The sequence below is a fragment of the Haliaeetus leucocephalus genome, unplaced genomic scaffold (genome assembly GCF_000737465.1).
Source record: "Haliaeetus leucocephalus isolate CR32 unplaced genomic scaffold, Haliaeetus_leucocephalus-4.0 Scaffold182, whole genome shotgun sequence".
NCBI classification, from domain to species: domain Eukaryota; kingdom Metazoa; phylum Chordata; class Aves; order Accipitriformes; family Accipitridae; genus Haliaeetus; species Haliaeetus leucocephalus.
Genome location: NW_010972618.1, coordinates 619,584 through 638,832, shown reverse-complemented (window position 1 = coordinate 638,832; position 19,249 = coordinate 619,584). Strand labels below are relative to the sequence as shown.

The 19,249-nt window shown below is 56.9% G+C and overlaps 1 protein-coding gene across 6 annotated transcripts in view; it reads right to left on the bottom strand.

Annotated features, from left to right (window-relative positions):
- Positions 1-19,249, bottom strand: part of CHD6 (chromodomain helicase DNA binding protein 6) — a 61,649-nt gene that overhangs the window by 10,852 nt on the left and 31,548 nt on the right. For all 6 annotated transcript variants that reach the window (XM_010564538.1, XM_010564541.1, XM_010564542.1 and 3 more), the window contains exons 18-30: positions 18,968-19,147; positions 17,617-17,727; positions 14,018-14,220; positions 13,404-13,603; positions 9,953-10,112; positions 9,431-9,520; positions 8,315-8,418; positions 7,566-7,695; positions 7,237-7,297; positions 6,453-6,510; positions 5,566-5,785; positions 3,245-3,453; positions 509-2,074 (exon numbers count right to left, since the gene is read on the bottom strand). In XM_010564538.1, the coding sequence (XP_010562840.1) occupies positions 509-2,074; positions 3,245-3,453; positions 5,566-5,785; positions 6,453-6,510; positions 7,237-7,297; positions 7,566-7,695; positions 8,315-8,418; positions 9,431-9,520; positions 9,953-10,112; positions 13,404-13,603; positions 14,018-14,220; positions 17,617-17,727; positions 18,968-19,147 (3,292 nt within the window). The remainder of the gene's footprint in view (positions 1-508; positions 2,075-3,244; positions 3,454-5,565; positions 5,786-6,452; positions 6,511-7,236; positions 7,298-7,565; positions 7,696-8,314; positions 8,419-9,430; positions 9,521-9,952; positions 10,113-13,403; positions 13,604-14,017; positions 14,221-17,616; positions 17,728-18,967; positions 19,148-19,249) is intronic.

Below are 19,249 nucleotides of genomic sequence, written 5' to 3'. Positions count from 1 at the left end.
CCAGCTGGCTCCACAAGGGTCCCAATCCCCAACCAGTCACCAAGTAACGCAGCAGCCCTGGGTCACGGCAGGCAGCCCACACTGCTCAGGAAGAGCCAGCACTCCCCTGGGCTGAGTCTAGGGGGTTTGTATTGCAGTCGTCCCCATCCCTCACCATTCCCATAGCCCAGGTGGGCGAGGAGGAGAACACATGCCTTTCCAGAAGGAGCTGCTCACCAGGCAGTGCCCTGTGCCAGGAAGGGAAAGGCGCCCTGCATTCCATGGGATGCTCATGGCAGAAAGGCTGCTGGGGCTCATGGTAGGGGGTTCTGGCCAGCCCTGCTGGCAAATGCAGCCACCAACCCTTTGTTCCCCAATCACATCAGCTAGAGGGCTCCAGCTCCTGCAGAGGGGAGGCCACGCTGGAGGCTTGGCAGCCCCAAGGCTTTGGCTCTGCAGGGAGGGCAGCAGGTCCCTCCCACCTCAGCCAGAGGTGACTGTCAACCAGAGGGAAGTCTCAGGACTGTACCTTGACTCTGGCTGCCACTGGCTTTCTCCCCTTCATCTCTGTTCTCACACTCTTCTTGCTTCAACCCCTGGGGCTCGGGGTGCAGGGCCTCTCTGCAGCCTGCCTGCCCTTCAGCCCCTCGGCCCCAGGCCTCCCCCCCGGCATGGGGGAGCTCTTCCCCTGGGGCCGCCAGCAGAGGTGCAGGCAGGCTGAAAGCCTGGCTCTGAGCCTGGTGCGGTGAGTGCTGCAGGGTGTTCTCCTCATCCAAGCCGCGGTCCTCCCTGCCCTCTGGCCCAGGCTCCCCCAGCCCTTCAGGTGTTCCCAGCCCCAGGGACTCTCTCTCGCCATTCACGTCTTCTGGGCAAGTGTCCTCAGGTGTAGGGAGGCCAGAGCTCTGCTCCTCACCCCCCAGTTCATCAGCCTGAGGGTCACAACCAGCCCTGGTCCTGGGACCACTCAAGCCTTCCACAACATCTGCTGCTGCCTCAGAGTTATCATCATCCTCTTCCTCCTCCTCATCTTCCTCGCTGTGGCTCTGACTTGGGCCTGACTTTGCCTCCATTCCTTTCTCCTGCAGCAGATTGATGAACCTCTGCTCAGGAGGAACTTTTATGTCATAGTTATGAAGACTGGGACTGTAGAGCCCCACACTTATGACCCCTTCCATGGCACCGTGCTCAGACAGCACTGGTGCAGGGCTGGCGAGGTCTCCCTTCTGCTGCAAGGCTTCGCAGAGCTCTGCTGGGATGCTCCGCGAAGGGTCGCTTTCAGGGGTAGAAGGTGAAGCCTCAGCTTCCTCGTTCTGACTGTCCACTCGGTCACAGCCCACCTGCAAACCCTCTAGGAAGGGAGTCTCTCTCATGGCATCTGCATCGCAGCTGGATGGATCCTCATCCCCCTCTAGCTTGCCTTCAGAGAGTTTAGCAATGCTGCTTCCAACATCTGTGCAACTTGGGCTGTCTCGGGCAAGGGAGCTTTGCTCGCTGTTACAGGCCTTCTCATCGTACATCATGCACACCAACGAGTCCGGCAGAGAGCTCTCATCATAGTTACTGGAAATTATGTCCCGGACTTTAGACATGAATGTTTCACAGTTTGCATCTGGTGGACTGCCTCCAGCCTGGCACATGGTGTTATCTACGGTTTCTAGCTTGATCTGACTTTCGGCTTCATTCTCCAGGGATTCGCAAGTCCGGTCCACCTGGCGGTACAGAGGGGAACTGTAGATTTTGGAGTTAGTCTGGTAAAGACAGCACAGGGTTTCTGGGCCTGGGAGCCCTGTTCTTTTATGCTGGGCATAGTTCCTGTATGCATCTAAAAAAGACAGCTGGGGGTCATTCATGATGTAGTAGTCAGTGCGATTCAGGCCGTGCTTGGCGGTGCCGATCAGCAGGTCCCGATCATGTTTGCCACACTCCCACCACACTGGCAGGTAGAGGCTTGGCCGGCAAAGCTTGAGCCGGTCGTGGAGCTGCGGACACTTGAGCACCTGCTCGCGCACCTTTCGCAGAAGCTCGATACGGTAGAGAGTTCTGGCAGCACGTTCCTCTGTGATAGGCTCCACGTAGATGTCCGGGTCTGGGGGACCTACAGCAGGGATAGAAAAGCCAAGGCCCCATTATACACTGTTGAGAGTTACTCAGAGGCAGTGATGAGCACGGTGAGTTTCAACTCTTGCTCAGACTGCAGGTGAGGTGGGGGGAGTGCTTGTAGCCACCGCTGAGGCTTCTTTTCCCAGTCTTACCACCTTCCATCCATTTGCCACCAAATGGACACATGGGAGTAAAATCCCTTGACTTTAGCAGCTGGACCAAGAGCGGCACTCGGCTGCAGAGGATTTCAGAGTCTTGTCTGAGCTCTGCTCCATCAGCGCCAGCAGTGCTGGAGCTGCCTGGACCTGCCAGTGGATCAGCTGCTTGGGGTCTGAGCCTCTGGTAGTCCTTCAGCAGGTTCTCAGGGAAGGGAGTCCCTCAAGTCATGCAACTCTTTTGATGAGGAACACCTACCTAAGGCATTAACACACACATCCAAGGAACTGTGTCTGAGACCAGACCTCCTGACAGGTCTGATATGAAATCCTTCCTGCTGCTGTTAGAAGCAAATTGCTTTGTGCTTAAACAGCCCCCAAGCAGTTTATCATCTGCCATGTCATGCACGGTACCAATGCATTGGGGCTCTGCAGGGCAGTCTGAGAAAACACGATGCCCTGTGTGTTGGCCAGGCTTCCCAAGCCTCCTGCGGTGGGTTCAGACTCCCTTTACCCTGTAGCAGAACTCTCTAGCCAGCTACGCCACAGCACAGGCACTGTGTGGACTCTGTCCAGCGCCAGCAGAGAGATGCTTGGAAAGAAAACAGCAATACAGATCACCCAAACAACCCCTAGCTCCAGTGTGGAGAAGGTGTGATCTGCTGCTTCTCTACTTCTCCTCCCTCACATCTAGAGGTTGCTGTCTTGGATAAAATTGATTGTGATTTCATGGGAGAGCTCCATGAGACCCGTGACAGCAGGAGCTGGAGCCCACAGGGCTGCCCTACCTTCCCATTGCGCCGAGGAGGTTGTACGTGGTGGTGACAAGGCAGCCAGAAATGGACGTGGCTTCTGCAAGCCCACAGCCTGCCTGGCATCTCACTGCCTCCAACTGTCCCCAAAACTCCTCCCTTGCTCTCCTGCTCCATGAGAGCAGCGGGACCATTTCTGACCTATGGCTACATGGACCTACCGTTACCCCTCCCATAGGCCATGCAATTTGCACTCACCATCCTCTTTCCACAGTGGGAGACCACAGACATTCTTGCACATGGCCACGAAGCTGTAGAAGTACTTCTCCAGGCTCTCATCTGTCTTCTTCTCCAGTCGAGAGATGGCTCGGAACTGGGCCCAGTCAAAGATCTTTTTCTCCTGGTCATAGATAACCCCAAAGGAGGAGACAGTGCGGTAGAAATCTGCCTGCTCCCTCCTGGTCCACCTGTGGGGCAAGGAGGAGATGTGAACACCACTGAGACATGTTCTGGTCCCAGCATGGGCAAGGCACCAGGCAGAGAGGCTCAGAGAAGACTATCTAGTTACTGCCCACCAGTTTTGGGGAGCTGCCAGGAGGAGCACACCAGGGACATCACCACAACTTGAGAACCTCTGCCTTATGGCGCATAGTGAGGAGGAGTGAAGGCCATGGGCTCTGGCTCTTGGCTCACTATTGAAGAAAAAACACTCTTGGCTGTTTGAAAAACACTAAGTGCACTTCCTGGCTGTGCTGTCAATGGGGTGCAGGCTCCAGCACCTTCTGTGAAAGCACAAACCTATCATCTCACCTACTCGCTTCCTGCCACATTGAGTTGTCTCATCACCTCCATGGGAAGGCCAACTTTCTGTACCAGGAATTAGAAAGGAAGATCCTGCAGACACAGCTCTCATCTAGCCTCTTCCAGAGGGAAACTGGGACTGGGGTTCATTGCCATAAGGGTCCCAGTAACAAACACCATCCACCCTGCTGACTCCTGAGGACTCCTGGGTGCCAGGGGTGGGTGTCACCCCCTCCCCAGTGAAGGAAAGCAGCCATGCTTATGGGGAGTTTCAGTTACAGCACTGTTAGAGCATAACTTTCACTCTGGCCTGGACCCTCTGAGCTTTCACCTCGTGGGGATCACTCAAAGAAACGATCTAGGTCAGAGATGGTGAGGAGTGTCCTGGGCAAACACAGCCCTGGGCAAACAGAGCGCAGAGAGAAACAGGCCACAGAGAACAGACCAGGGCGCAAACTGCAGGGCAAGTGCAGGAGCAGGTCACAGCAGAGAAAGGTGAGTGGCATGGGCTGAAGAAAGTTTAAGGTCAAATCTCAGCTCCTCTGAACTGCAGCTCTGAGCCAGCACCAGCAAGCAGCTGGGACATGTCAAGGGAGAGCAGAGAGGGTGACAGCACCCACAGCACACCCCAGCTGACCAAAATACACTTAGACCAGCATTTCTGCCCCTGCTCCCAGGGGCCATGAGCCCTCTGCAGTGATAATTCATTCCAAAAGGAGAATAACAGGAAGAAAGTTAATAAAAAAATCAGTGATTCAAATCAAGGAGCCGAACAGGGAGTTTGTTGAAAGCTGCCTAGGACACCCCTGTAAGGAGACCCAAAAAAAAAAAAAAAAAGCCCACAGAATTAAAGAGCAGGAAATACCAGGCTGCTGTGGTGTCCACAGCACAACCACTGATGCCCCACCTTGAAGAGGGGACAATAAAACTGGAAGAGGTCCAGATGAAGGGGAGAAGGAAGATCAGTGGGTTCGTGCAGCTTCCATACAAGGAGGCTGTGAACCGAGAGCACAGGGCAGCATAGATACCAAGTGGTTACATGGGTTCCTGCAACAGGGACAGGTTCACAGGAGACAAAGCCATCAAGGACTGTTGACCACAGAAAGCCCCTGCAGTTCAGGAAGTCCTTGGGCTGCACACTGGGGACCGGCAGTGGTGGAGGCAGCATCACCCTACCGCACACCCTCCCTGGATTCTGCAGAGAGCCACTGAGGATGCCAGGATGATCCCACCATCCTTCCACTTACTGGGATGCAAACGAAATGCGAGCACCCCGCAATGAGGTTATGCCACCATTGGGCTCCTGAGGCCATGAGCAGGAGGAGGCTAATGCAGCAGTGTGAGAGCCATGGGGGTCAGAAAGGCTACGCACGTGGGCTGTGACAGTGCTTATTCGTCACCCCTCATCCATGATGTGTCCCAAGCACACAACACTGCTCAGCAGAACCCGCTCTGCTGGGGCTGGGGGGCGATCCCTGGCCCAGCAGACGCTGAATTTGACTCTGAAGAGCTGTCCCCTCGCTCCCTTTCACCATGTCACCAGCTGCTACCCGCAAACTACAGTGGAGGCTGCTCCCCAGCTGGGCTGGCTGCCGGAGCCACAAGGCTCCCTGGCAGCTGCAAGCAGCGTTCCCTGCCCAGCAAGGACCCAGGCGCCTCTGTCACATGGGCAGCTGGCTGCAAGGACAGCTGCGGTGACATTTACCTGGGTAAATCCAGGGGAGGAAGGATTTCAACTGGCCTAAATCAGCTTTGGAAAGGACCCTCTGCTGCATTACCTTTTCTGCATTTCTTTGTTCACCGAGTCCATCTCAGAGGCTCTCCTGAACATCTCGTCCTGCAGCCAGTATCCATGGTTACCGGGCACAAGCATCTCGGCACGGGGAGGCAGCTCTTTGCGGTTGCAGCGCTGGTAGACAGTGACGAGCCTCCGCAGTCTGGCTGTGAGCGCAGATGAGACAGGCCAGCAGGATCTGTCTGAGTCGGAGCCATCCTGGGCTTCAAACATCAGCAAGGACATTAGTATTTAACGCACACTCAAAGCCACAGGTTCCTGTGTCCCTCCAGCCAGCTCCAAGAGCTCCCTCCTGCCTCACCCCTCCCGTGTGGGACACCACGGATCATAGTCATGAGTGGGGGGCTGTGGTGACCATCCGTGGGCCTCCACATCCCAAAAGCTGCTGGCTCACAGCCTCACCATGTCTGAGCTTCCTTCAGAGAGAGCCCAGAGACAGAGGTTGGGGTAGGAATGACAGCTCTGGGCTGGGCCATACATGGGAGAAGACTTCAGCTCTCTGCTCAGCAATGGGGCCAGCCAGGCCATGGCATCCGCCAGCACTGCCCGCTGCGGAGACCCTGCACGCTCATCTCATGCAGGCAACTGCATGGACAAGGGCAGGCTAATGGCTTCGCTGGAAACATTTTTTTCAGGACCCTGGCTGCCCTGCCACAGGGCCCATCCATGGGTCACACGTGACTCTGCACAGGAGGGCCCCTGACAGGAGCCTGCCCAGGTTAAGCTACCTCACCCACTAACACAGAGTAGCACGTCCTCCCAACCCAGCAGCATGCCCCTCCCACCCAGCAGTGTCTGCCTCAGCGCTCTAGCTGTGCCGTGCCAGCCCCCAGGAAGCCACACACCACGCTGCGGAAGATATGGCCTCACCTGCCACTGGCTCATCCCGCTTCTCACTGGCTTCACCCATTCCAGCAGACATGATGTCCTGCAGAAGGAAACCATCAGAGAGGGCTCTCCAGCCCTGCACAGAACCCCCCACACCTGCAGCCCACCAGGCCCTGGCAGTGTACAGGGTGGCAGGATGGGCAGGGCTGCATGTCCTGTGCCTTCGGGCTGCAGTCGCTGGCTGCCCTCAGCACATGGGATCAGAGGAGCAGGGACAGGGAAGGTGAGAGCTCAGAGGGGCAGTGCTGTCCTTTTTGGGCCTGAAGGAGAGGTCCACCACAGTGACACAGGCTGCAGTGCCGCTGCCCAGGACAGTAGCACTGTGACAGCCTCCACTGCTCAAATGAACCCTGCACCCTCCCATGCTTGCCTCATTCACTGCTTTTCCTCTCCTCCAGGGCCATTTCTTTTGGGATACCCCCAACTCCTTTGCCAGGGCCCCATGTGGCTCCTGAAGCCGTGTGAAAGCCAGCACCCCTGACTGTCCCCAGCCCTCAATCCCCCTCAGCTCCCCACAAGGCAGATGCTGCCGAGGTCCGCAGGAAACACAGAGGCAACAGCAGAAGCTGTGCTCCAGTGAGCAGAGATGTCGCAGACAGTGTGGGGCAGAGCCGTGCATGGCAAAGCCAGCACAGAGCAGGGTCACCGGCAGTGCTGGTTCCCCGGTGCCCTGCAGCAGAGCTGATAGAGCCAAGCCTGCAGTGCAGGGTGGGAGGGCAGGCTTGGCAACAGCAGACATGCATTGATCACCGTGAATCTTGCTCACCTCCTGCTTTGGCAGCCCCTCCAGCTTTTCTCCACTGCTCTCTTCCTTTTCCATGCTGCCCCTGGGTAAGAGAGAGAATTAGTCCCCGGTAGCAGCAGCACAGCCCCCTTGGTTGTGCCAGTCGTCGGCAGGTGGGAGCGGAGAATTGGTGCTCACGCCATCCCTCCATCTCGTACTGGGAGCCAGCTCCTCCCTGCCTTCCCCCCACCCGCTGTGCTTCCTTCCTCCTCCCTGTGCACAACTCACCCCACAGCACTGCCCCACTGCTGACATGGCCCCCTGGAGTGAGCCAGACAGCCCCCGAGAGCTTGGCTCCATCCTCTGCCCACCTTTCAGCAGCATCCTGGGCCCCATCGCTGACGCCCTGCTCTGCTGAGAGCAGCTTCTCGTCCGGCATGCCCACCTTCTCCAGAAAGCACAGCGCCGGGTCTGCCCGCATGGCATTGTACCTCTCGTAACCTGCCAAGTGCCATGGGCCATCAAAAAGGAGAAAGACAGCACAAAGCCAGGTCTGAGCCTGGTTCAGGTGAACCTCCTGCTCTGTGGGACACAGCCCCCCACCTGGCTCTCACTCTGTCTGTGCTGCTGTGAGAACAATTCTCACCCCCAGAAATTCAGAACACTTTCCCAAAAGCTGTTAATTGCTCTGCAGCCCCTGGGCAACACAGCACCCACAGCAGGTTGCAGCTGGGAGCAAACAGTCACGTAACTCCTGGAAGCTGCAGGGGGACTTCAGGACAAGGCTGGGGATGCCACAAGAGGCTCTGGCCTTCCTCCTCGCCCTTAGGTGGCAACTGCACGCTGCTCCTGGCAAACCGGAGGAGTCTGCTATGAGACCTGGCATAGCCACCCTGGGTGCTGCAGTGTGCCTGCCCCACCACCTGAATGAGCTGGCAGCACCACAGCTGCCTGCAGCCTGGGGAGAGCTGCCCTGGCCCTGTGTGGCTATGGTGCATGGCTGCGGCTCTGCCCCCTCGCACTGACATGATGTCCCCTCCAAGTATCGGAGCTCTGGCCAGGTGCTCCACTTCGGGCCCCTCTCATGCACCAGCACCCACCAGACAAGCTGGGTACACACCATGCTTGAAGACGCCGATGAGCAGGGATTTATCAGCTTCAGCGTTCCACCAGTCCACTGGGATCTCCACGTAGTCAATGTCTGGCAGCAGCACATCCAGCTCCCTGTGGCAGACAAGGTATGAATGCCCCTCTCCCAGCCTCACCAGGCACTGGAGTGCACTGGGTGCTGCTGGGCAGGGGCAGGGGGAGACAGGCACCATCACTCACTGGCTTGGGGACAGCTAATGAATGCAAGGCTGGCCTGGGGCCCTGCCATGGCCTGGTGTACATGTCTCCCTGGGGTCAGAGAGCTGAAGCCTTGGCTCCACTGCAACCCACCGCCTTCCTCATCCTCTTTCTCCAGAGATGGGGAGGCTACACAGCTCCTCTCCCCTCCTGCCCAAGCAACACCAGAAGACCGGAGATCCTATCTGATCTGAACAGCATCTCTTGGGAGAAACCACTTCAAACCTACCAGCCTCAAAAGAGCACGTCTGGTGGAATGGGCTGCAACACACCTCCGCACAGACTTGGACTGATGGAAGCTGCGCTGGGGAAGGCACCAGCCCCTGCTCTAGGAAATTAAGCTCAGCATATCACACTTCTCTCTGAAGCACCAAAAGCTGAGTCTTTGCAGGAAGGTCAGGAGCTGGCAGGCTGCAAGCTCAGTGGCATTAACAGAGTCTGTCGGCCCCGTTGTCCTCAGTGCTGGGAAGGGACTGCAGGCCACAGCGATGGGGCATGCTCTGCTCCAAGGCCTGGCCCTGGGAACCGGACACAGTCTCTGTAGGCTCTTATTTTGCATTAAAGGCCAATTTGTCAGGCAGCACATGGAGACATTTTCCTGCAGGCTGCAGGGTGTCCCCGAGCATCCTCACCACTCCCCAGGCTGACACTGCAGCCTCAGAGCTGCCTCGACAGGGCTGCTGCCATGGCCACAGTCCCTGCTCAGGCAGAGCTGCCATCCAAGGATGAAGTATTGCCTGAGTAACACCTGGGGATTTGACCACAGGGTCTGACTCGCCCGGAGCCACGGTGAGCCCAGACGTGGCTGGGCTGGATGGCTGTGGCAGTGCTTGAGCACTGCCACCACCTCCCCGAGAAGCATCACAAGGGTTCACCGTAAGGTCCCTACCTGGCGGGGGTCCCCTCGAAGGCTTTGTCTGCAGCCTCCCCCAGCACTTCAGCCTTCAGGTAGTAGAGCATTCGCACCCGCAGCAGAACCCTGTCCCGGGGCAGTAGAGAGGAACACATGCTAGCACACAGGTGCTCAGGTGCCAGCCTAGGGCCTGACCCAATGGCCCTCGCCAGAGCGTTTGTAGGGGGATGCTCTGAGGGTCAGCAAGGCCAGGGAAACCCGCTCAACACTGTGCTTCCCCACGTTGGAGGACCCACTTTCTCAAAGCAGGACAGGCATTGGCCATGTGGTGTCATGCCACAGTGCCCAGCCCTGCGATCTGCTGGGGCCCTGCAGCTGGAGGTTTGCTGCTCAGGACATGGCTCCCATTAGTTGGAGGAGCATCTGAGAGCAGTCCAGCAGCTGGACCATGGTGATCCTGCATGGGCTGTGAGCCCTTTGCAGCTCCTTCCCACCCTCCCCACACTAAAGGCTGTCAGCCCACGATCTCCACGAGCTGGCATGGGGTCCCACACTCACTTGTTGCAGTGCTGTTTGAGGTGCTTCTTGTAGCTGTCGTCATGCAGGACAACCTCGGGGTTGCAGGTGGCGAGCCAGTCCGCATTCTTTATCTCGGGAAGCAGCATCTGGTTCTTTGTCTTCTTCCCCTTCCTGCCTCTGGGCACCGGTGCTGACAAGCCTGTAACAGCAAGTGGCAGCCAGTGAGCACCATGGGCCAGGCTGGGCACCTCTGGCGCTGCAGTGCCCAGGCAGGGCAGCAGAGCTGGGGAGCTGGTGGAGGCCATGCAAAGCTCCTGGCTGCAGGTCAGCGAGCCAGGGTGGGGGAAATGCACGGGGTAAACACAGAGCATGGGAGGCTCCGCCTCCAAGAAAAACTTGGGGATCACCACAGAAACTGAACTGCTGTAATTTCTCAGTGCAATGCTGAGCCCAAAGGATAACATGGCCCCTTGATGTATAAAAATATCACACAGAAGCATGGAAGGGACCTTGGTCCTGGGCAGAGCCAGCTCTGAAGTTCACCTTATGTGGACAACACAGGGATTTGGGACAAGAGTTCAAACAAGAGGCTCCCAAATGATCAAAGACCAGAAAAGAATCCTGATGATCTGATCTGAAGGGTTGTTTCCTATTCCGTGCATCAGGAGGAGGGCTGAGTGGGAACCAGATCACTGCAGGGGGCATTTACACTTGGCAAAGATACCTAAGGGAAAAGGAATGCAGTTCCATCTGGCCGACAAAGATAAAATGAGATCCAGTGGCTGGAGCTGAAAATTAAACACATTTTCAACCTTGAAATAAGATGCGAGTTCACAACAGAACATGGAAACAAATCCTGGTAGGGTCACTATTGTTTGGAGTCTTCCAAGAGGGATGAGCTGCTTCCCTGGGCAGCTGCTTCTGAGGTAGGGTCCTGCAGATGTCCTCTCCTGCCTATGAAGGGGGAAGAAGTGCCTCAGCAGTCCCGTCCCATCTGTCTGGTCTTGTGACACCAGGGAATAAGAGAGAGCGTTGCCGTATCCTCAACACCTGCATAAAGTTTGCAGCTCCATGACAGAACAAGGGCTCCAGCCCAGGTGGCTGCTGGAGGCCTGTGGCAGGCATCAGGGCTCCTGTCCCCAGCACCGAATTCACCTGACAAACTCTGGGCAAACACTGCTTCCTCAGCAGCTTGGTATCTTCCAGGACAGGGCTGGATCAGAGCAGAGCTCTGAGCTGGGATGCCTGTGTGCTGTGCTCACCCCCCATAGTCACACGGATGCAGGATTGAGAAGGAAAAGCCCCAGGAGTCACTAGCAAGGGCTGGAGGTTGCTGTTGCTTTCTGCACATCAGGGAGGCCCGGAGCATGCCTCACCTGGTCAGCTCTCCTCAGGCTCCTTGGCGAGCCACAGGAGCACCTGCCATGTGGCTGCTCTGCACTGGAGGGTTCTGCTCTCCTCCAGCTCCTGAGGTTAGGCTAGATGGTTTTGTTGTTCCTCTGGCCAAGACCATATGGAGGTTTCACAGGTAGGAAAAGCAATTCTGAAGAGCTGATAGAGAAGCTCCTGGTTGTTTCCCTCCGCTAAATATCAAATTTTAGTGCTGTTCTTGCACTAAAGCATTCCTGAGCCCCCACTGAAACTGCGGCTTGTTTATTATTTGTCATTATCTAAATCAAGACCATTCATATCAGCCAATTTGTTTCTTACTCTTGCTCTGCTCCCCACAAGGCTCTCACATCCAGTCCCAGCGCTGCTCTGGGCAGGGCTGTGTGGCAAGGGCAGGAGGCAGCACTGCCAGAGTGGCTCACATTGTAGGAGGTGATTGGAGTAACTTAAGGAAGCCACTGAAGGCCACGTGCTCGGACTTTACACTGTAAAGCCAGTTGGACATTTCCAGACAGAAGGAAATGGTGACATCGGGTTTTAAGCACCAAGTAACATGCAGCACGCTCCCGGGGCTCAGCAACAGCACCACTCCAGAACAGCCTTCCCTGCGCTCCACCACCTTGAAACAGGAGCCCCAGGTTTCAGCCTGGCTCCCTGATGCCAAAAGCAGGCTGGAGAGTCCTAGCCTCCTCACTACTCACCTTGCACCACAGATTACAAGTGTGTAACAAGCAGCACACAGCCAGGGGGCTCTGACCACCCCGAGGGAGCGCTGTGGCCTCCCCCAGCAAGCCCTCCCAGCCCAACTCACCTGTCCTGAAAGCCACAGGATGCAGGCACTGTACTGCTAGGTCAGCACAGAGTCCTCTGACACAGAACAGGCTGTGACCACATGTCCCAGGCCACAACCCTCCAGGTAAACCAAGGAGCCAGCACTGACTCTGTCTTTGTACCATTAAAGACAAAAGTCACTGTGACTGCATGATGCTGTTTGAATGGTGGCCTCTATTTGCTGTGCTGCTCCAGCCCCAAGGGATGCCTACAGAGAGCAGACGCTGCACTGCAGCTAGGGGGGTGAATCTGCAATGCCTCACTGCCCAGGCCGAGTCAGAGACAGCAACAGAGCAGGGCTGGGGAAGGCTCTGGGTGGCCCCTGTCTGAAGCTGAGGATACACTGGAAACCTCCACCCAACAGAAGGCAGATGCAATTACAAATTGGATATGTGGTGTGATATGTGGACCTCACCACAATGGAAAATAAGCGTATGAGTCCTCTGAACAGGGAGGGCACAGCCAAACCTGAGATAAAGGGTCCTGCCAGGTGGAGTGAGATAAGGCACCATCACCTGGGTAGTATTATGCATTGCAGAGGTCTCGGGGCAAACCAACGCTGCCCCTCCAACCATCAGGGCAGGCACTGCAGACCAGTATGTCTGGGACAAGAACCATGATGAGAAGAGACACAAGCTGGTGACCTGGGGTGAGATGGCTGAAGACTGCCCCATCAGCTTCCCTGGTGCAGCCATGAGTGCTGTGCCTGGTGGTCTCAGCTGTTGATGTTAGGGCCGGGGCTGCCAACTGGCACAGGTAGAGTCACTGCACAACAATCCACTCCATGTCCTGCAATGCCCTGAGGAACAGCCAGGCACGTCTATGCTCTGAGTGGAATAAGCACCCTCACACCTATCACACCCAATGTGTTCACACGGTCACCAGTGCCCCAAGAGCTCACTGCCCAGTGTCTCCCCGTGCTGGGGAACCCTGACATTATTCACAGGCCAGAGAAAACTTAGCAGTGCCCACTTAAGGGTAGGATGCCATCTCTGCTCCCACCACAAGGCTCTCTCTGCACCAGCCATGGCACTGGGATCCAGGAAACAGCCTCCCCCACCCAGCCAGCCCCTGCCACTGGCTCTGAGGGTCAGTGTGGAGGTCAGTCCCATGGCAGCCACTTTCTCTGTGCAGAGAGAGTTGTTGTGCTCCAGCACAACTGCTTGCTGGCTGTTTCAATCAGCTCTGCTTTGAATTCTGCAGCCTCGGTCCCGTAGGGTGGCACAGTGGCGACAGGTACAGGTGCAATGGCAGAGAGAACACGCAATACCTGAGTGATTCTGCAGAGCCTGGTTCTGGCCATCCTTCGTCGGTGTGATGAGATCCCAGATAAAACTCTTAATCTTCTCATCTCCCTTGTAGTGTTTGACACAATAGACCAGCAAGGCCCGACAAATCATCTCCATGTCCTTCTCATTCAGGTGCCACTTGAACCGCCCGTGGGTCAGGATATCTTTCCAGCGTCCCCAGCTGGAACAGCAGGAACACAGACAAAGTGAACACTCCTGTGCAAGTAGAGACCTTGCCGGCACCTCTCTCCAGGAGCTTGCTCAGGGGCATGGCCCTGCCAGCTCCCCTGGATAGGGGCGTTCTGCCCCCACATTACGGGAGCAGAAGGGGGAGTGGTTTGCCCAGGCCTGAGCAGGGCAGAGGCAGGAGCACACTCTGGAAGCACTGACTGCCAGCTCATGCTTTGCTCCCCTAACTCTTCTTCCATCCCAAATGTTCACTTAGAGCCCAAGTCCCACCAGGGAGGTCACTGCTGGGAAGAGGGAACACAGCAAGCAGGACCGACAGAAAGTGGCTGGGGCAGCCAGTGGCCCATGTGTGCACTGGGGCAGCTGGAGGCTGTGGCTGTGCTCTCTGGGAGGGGGTGAGACTCACCCAAATATAAGCAGGTTCTTTTCAACGCGGAAGCACTCAGCCCGCAGGTACCGCCGTGTCTTCTCGTTGAAGCGCCGCGAGCGCGTGGGTCGTTCATCTGAGTCACTGTCCAGCTCAGAGAACTCCATCAGCTCGTCCTCTTCGAAGGAGTTGTAGTGTTTGGTTTGCTTCCGCACCCGGGGCCTGTCAATGACCAGGCTCTCCTACGAGGGACAGAGAGAGCAACACACTCAGGTACGGGCAGAAACACCTGCCTTCCATCAGGGCACAGCATGTCCACTTCTCCACACTGCCACCCTGCTCTGCTCATGCCTCTGGCTTCCGGCTTCCCAGCCCTGTGGCTAGCCATCACCTTCCCACTGGGATACCTGCTCCAAATTACCTGCGTGTAGCTCTGCCTGCACACACGAGACAATTCCTGGCCAGCACAAAATTCAGCCTGAACAATGGCAGGCTGAAAATCAGGCCCTCTGGGTTCAAACTGCTGACAACCAACAGCTGATTCAGCTCTGAATCATACTCCTGGCCCTCCCAGCACTGCCTGTGCTGAGTGCTGCGCTGGAGGCGGTGTGATTTCTGTGTTGGGGGATAGGTGGACTGGAAAAGGATAGGCAGCTTCTAAGAATGTGCAGAAGGGAGCAATATGAAATTAAAATAGCATGTACCTGCCTCCTCTCCTTCCTCCCACCCTGTCGAATGAATCCATGTCACCTAAATCTGCCTGGATTTCAAGCATGTGGGACCCCGCCTCCCCCCCATTCTCCCTGCTAGATCGGTGAGCTCTGCAGAGCTATGGGGCCTCCACCTTGCTGCTGTCTAACACCATCTCTACAGTGTTGCTGCCTTAGCTGGAATTTCGGCAGGCCCTGGGGCCACACTGAACCAGCGACAGCACCCTGAGCTCAATGGAGGAGCTGGGAGGAAAGGCCCAGGTTGCAGCCGAGCCCGTGAGCTCAGCAGTGCCAGCGGAGAGATGGGACCCCATCTGTCCACTCCTGCCTCCCGACAGGCAGAGTCACCAACCCTCCCAGCTCCATCTCAGAGCTCAGCTAGAGAGCTCCTTTTGTGGGCAGAGCAGGCAGGGGCCAAGAACAAGGATGTTGCCCCTGGGAAATGCTCCCCAGAGGCACGTGGGGAATGTCCAGCAGCTCTGCTACCATGCCAGGAGAAGCCAAACACCGGCTTGCCAGAGCTCCAGCTACTGCGTTTGCCCACAGCCACTGCTGGGAAGGAGCCAATTTGCCAGTGAGGGCAAGAGCCGAGACTCCGGGAGCATCCATTTACAGTCTGCAACCCCCTCACCCAGACACGGTGACAGATCCACTTGGCTTTACTCCTTGTTCCCATACCTGAAGGCAGGACAGCAGGGCTGCAAACGCTGACAGAGGGAGTGGCACAATCCAAACCTGTCCCCACTTGCTCCATCAGGCCAGGAGAAGCCCTGGGCAGCTCCCTTCATTGCTATTCACATTCAGCTTTTAGAGAGATTTGTTCCTAAAGCAACACCTGGCTATTAAGCCTGACCCAGATCATCTTCAAACAACCCCCCAGGCTCAGGTAAATGTGGCTAGTATTCAGCTGGATATAGAAAATATCCAACAGGCAGCCCGAGGGAGCATTTGACACTGTAAGAGCAGGAGAAAGTACCAGAGGAGTTGCCCAAGCTGCAACTCCTCTCGTGACAACCCTTGCGCTGTCAGGGCCAAACACAACTGGCCTGGATGACCTCACTTGCACAGCTCCTGCTCAGAGGAGTTAAGCAAGAGGGAGCATTTGCAGACATCGTGCAGGGCTGTGTCCATCCCCTGAGGCACTGAGCCCTGGGCAGCCCCTTCCCCAGCCTGCTCTAACCTAGGACAGAGCTCTGAGACCCAAACCAGACCAAGCACCCAAACACAGTGATGCTCTGACAAACCCAGTGCCACAGCCACGATATTCAACCTCCCTGCAACCTGCCTTCATTTGTGAGTGCAAATGAGGTGGGGAAGCAGCACAGCATGGTCACAGCCCTCACAGTATTGGTGTGTTCACCAGAAAGAGACATCTCTTCTGCAAAGAGGTGTTGCCTTCCAGCCAGCACCCATCGCCTGCTCCAGCCCAGCCAGTACACTGCTCCCACTACAGCACCACAGCCCAGTGTTTGCTCAGCAAGGGCCCCCAGTTCCAGGGGTGCCCTCATATCCATGTGAGAGGCTGGGACCTGAGGGTGCCAGTGTGCCTGACACAAGCCTCTTGATCAGCAGTGTCTAAGCACTGTCATGCCACTGCAGCTCCTCAAAACCCTCCCGTGCTGCTGCTGGAACCCACACATTAAATGTTATGAATAAATCACAACAGAGAAGCGTGGTTATTATGGTTACGACCTCAGCATTAAACAGGACCATGTGACGCACAACCGATTCCAGGGACCTGCCTGCTCTGATGTTACCTGCTCCCCACCAGCCACAACTAATTGCAAGCCCACTTTGCTTCTAGGTCACTAAATGGCTGGACTTGGTGCTGGGCTGAAGGTTCCCTGAACAGGCCCACGGATGCTATGGCCCTGCAACAGGCCTGGAGGGCTACCCAGGGGGAGGAGAGGGAGCCCTGGCCAATGGGCACAGTCGCATGCAGCACAGCTTCCTCTCTGCCTGCTGCCAGAAAAGCCAGGGTGCCCTGCCAAGCTTCACCATGACAAAGACCACCTCCTGAGCCATCGAGACCTGGGGTGGTGGGAGCCAGGGGGCTGTGGTGAAACAAATGTGCCCGGCACTGCAAGCTCCAGGGCTCGAAAGGCTGGAGTATACAAACTCATGTCAGCTCGCCAGGCCTCCTCCAGAGTGGCCAGGCCAAATGCTTCCCTCTGCCCAGGGTGCCAGGGTTCACGTGGACATGGGTTTGGGCTGGAGAATGGTTACACAGCTTCCCCCTAGCATAGGAAGAGCCTTGCTCACCCGACCAATCCCCAGCCACAGCAAGAGCTGGCACTTGGGCCCCTTTGTGCCCTGCCAGGGCACACAGCAGCTTGGCCCTGGCGTGCCTGGAGCTAACAAAGGTCTCTGGGCTTGGTGAGACAGCCAGGGAGCCAGGAGATCAGAGCTGGCACCTGCAGGGCAGCATGGGACCATCCTGGTACTACTCCATGCTGGAGCCCCAGCCCCAGCTGCCCAGGCTGCCAGCACCCAACCAGGCTGGCACTGGGAGGCACTCATGCCTGCCTGTGCTGTGGGGAACTCCAGCACAGCTCCAGCTTACACACAGGCAGTCACACCAGTCTGCTGGGTTCACAGGCATGCCATTGCACTGGCTGTTTCATCCACTCCTCCCCTCACACGCTGCCAGCCCCAACTGTTGCCCCTTAACCGGGCTTGGGCATAGCTGGGAGCACAGACTGAGCACCCTGAAATACCAGGTAGAAACAGCCCAACATGTGGCTAAAGTAATCAAGGCTTCAGCCAACACTCATGGGTCAGTCTTCCGTTGCAGTAATTACTGACGCCTTAACACATACCCCTTCGTGAGCCCAGCAGAAGCACACAAGCACACAGCTCCTGCCTGGTGACCACACCGCATGGTGTCAGATCAGTTGTGGGGCACACAGGACACGAGCTGGATCCTACCTTTTCATTCTTGGCGTCTGTATCAAGCTCTGCTATCTTGGCCCACTTTTGCCAGAAGTTGGGGTCATCTAAGGAAATGTCAGTTCTGTTTCCTGATGCTACAAAACTGGCCTGGGATTGAAAGAAGAGGAGTGAACAGGGTGCAATCCACCATCCAGATGTGCCTTCCCCCATATAGAGATCCCCAACACATCTGTCTGCAGTGCACAGTCTTGCTGCCATGGGGTGTTACACCCCATGTTGACACATGTCACAGGGCTCTTTGTTTCCTTAAGGGAGCTGAACCCCTCTCTTCTGCAGTCCTGCCTGACCTGTTGGAAATGGAGCCTGGGCTGTGCCATCTGCAAGAGGAGGAGGGACAGATGGCCCTTGGTGCCCCCAGCAGACACCAGCCACGAGCGTGGCACAGACCTTGCTCCTCAGGCTCTCTCCTATGGGGATGTCAGGGCCCCACAGCTTCCCATGGCACAGCAGCACCCAGCTTCAGGCATTGTGCAGGCCAGCAGCCAGGTCCCGCCAGGACCCTGGGGGTCTCCCCATGGAGCCAGGTCCCATAGCAGCAGGAAAGAGAAAGATGGGCTGCAGTGCTGGAGCGCTGTGCTGATGGTACCACAACGCCTTCCCACACCACTGGCAGCCCACATCTCCACCTGCATTTCTGCCTGGCAAAGCAACACACCAAGGCAGCACTCGTGTCCGAAAGGGCAGGGGAGGTGACAGACTCCAGATGAAATAAGCTCAGCCCATAAGTAGGTGATGAGCCCAGCTCAGGACTGGATCTCCCCCAGGCTTTGGACTCATCCATCCTCCCCAAGGAGAGGCCTGACCCTGCCCACAACAGCTCTGGGCATGGCCTGCTGCCACAGCCAGGAGTCCTCAGCCCATCAGAAGAGCAAGCCCTCCAACCTGCAGTGCACCAACTGGAACACAAGAGCAGCTCTGCATCCATCCACACTGCTGGCCCAGTGACAGAGCACACCCTGGCACTGCCCGGCACCTGGAGGACAGCCCCTGCCCTGCCTTCTCACCAGCCTGAGCCAGCTTCAAAGGGAAAGTGGAAGCCGCCAAGCTGAACCCTCCTGGGCAGCCTCACATCACCTGCTCAGGCTGGTGGCCCCCTCCTCAATGCTCTGCTGACCACCAGTGAGACAGGAGACCATGCTGCTGCTGTGCCCCAGCAAGGTCTCACTCCTGGGTGCAGCAGGACAGGCAGGAGAGCTTGGCCTCCATGCGGACATGTCTCAACACACAGGTAAGAGATCAGCCCACCACTACTGCCCTGTGCACTCCCAGCATGTCCCCCACCACCCTGGGGGGAGTCCCCCTTCCCTCCTGATGGAGCACAGCACACCTTGGCAAAGGTGGAGCCCTTCCCCTCCGACTGGATCGTGATGGTCTGTGTCCTGCGCTGGAGGATCTGATCAATGTCTTCCTCACAGAACTTCGATCCTTCATCCTCCTCATCCATAAGAGCGCCGTAGGCACCTTTCCGCAGCAGGTCCTCCACCTCCATCTTTGAGAGCTGCTGAACCTGCCCAAAACACAGGCACCAACCTGGCCAGCTGCGCTGGGCAATGCACAGCAGACAGCTCTTCCCTCTGCCCCAGGGGGAGGGCAGAGATGCTCCAAGCCA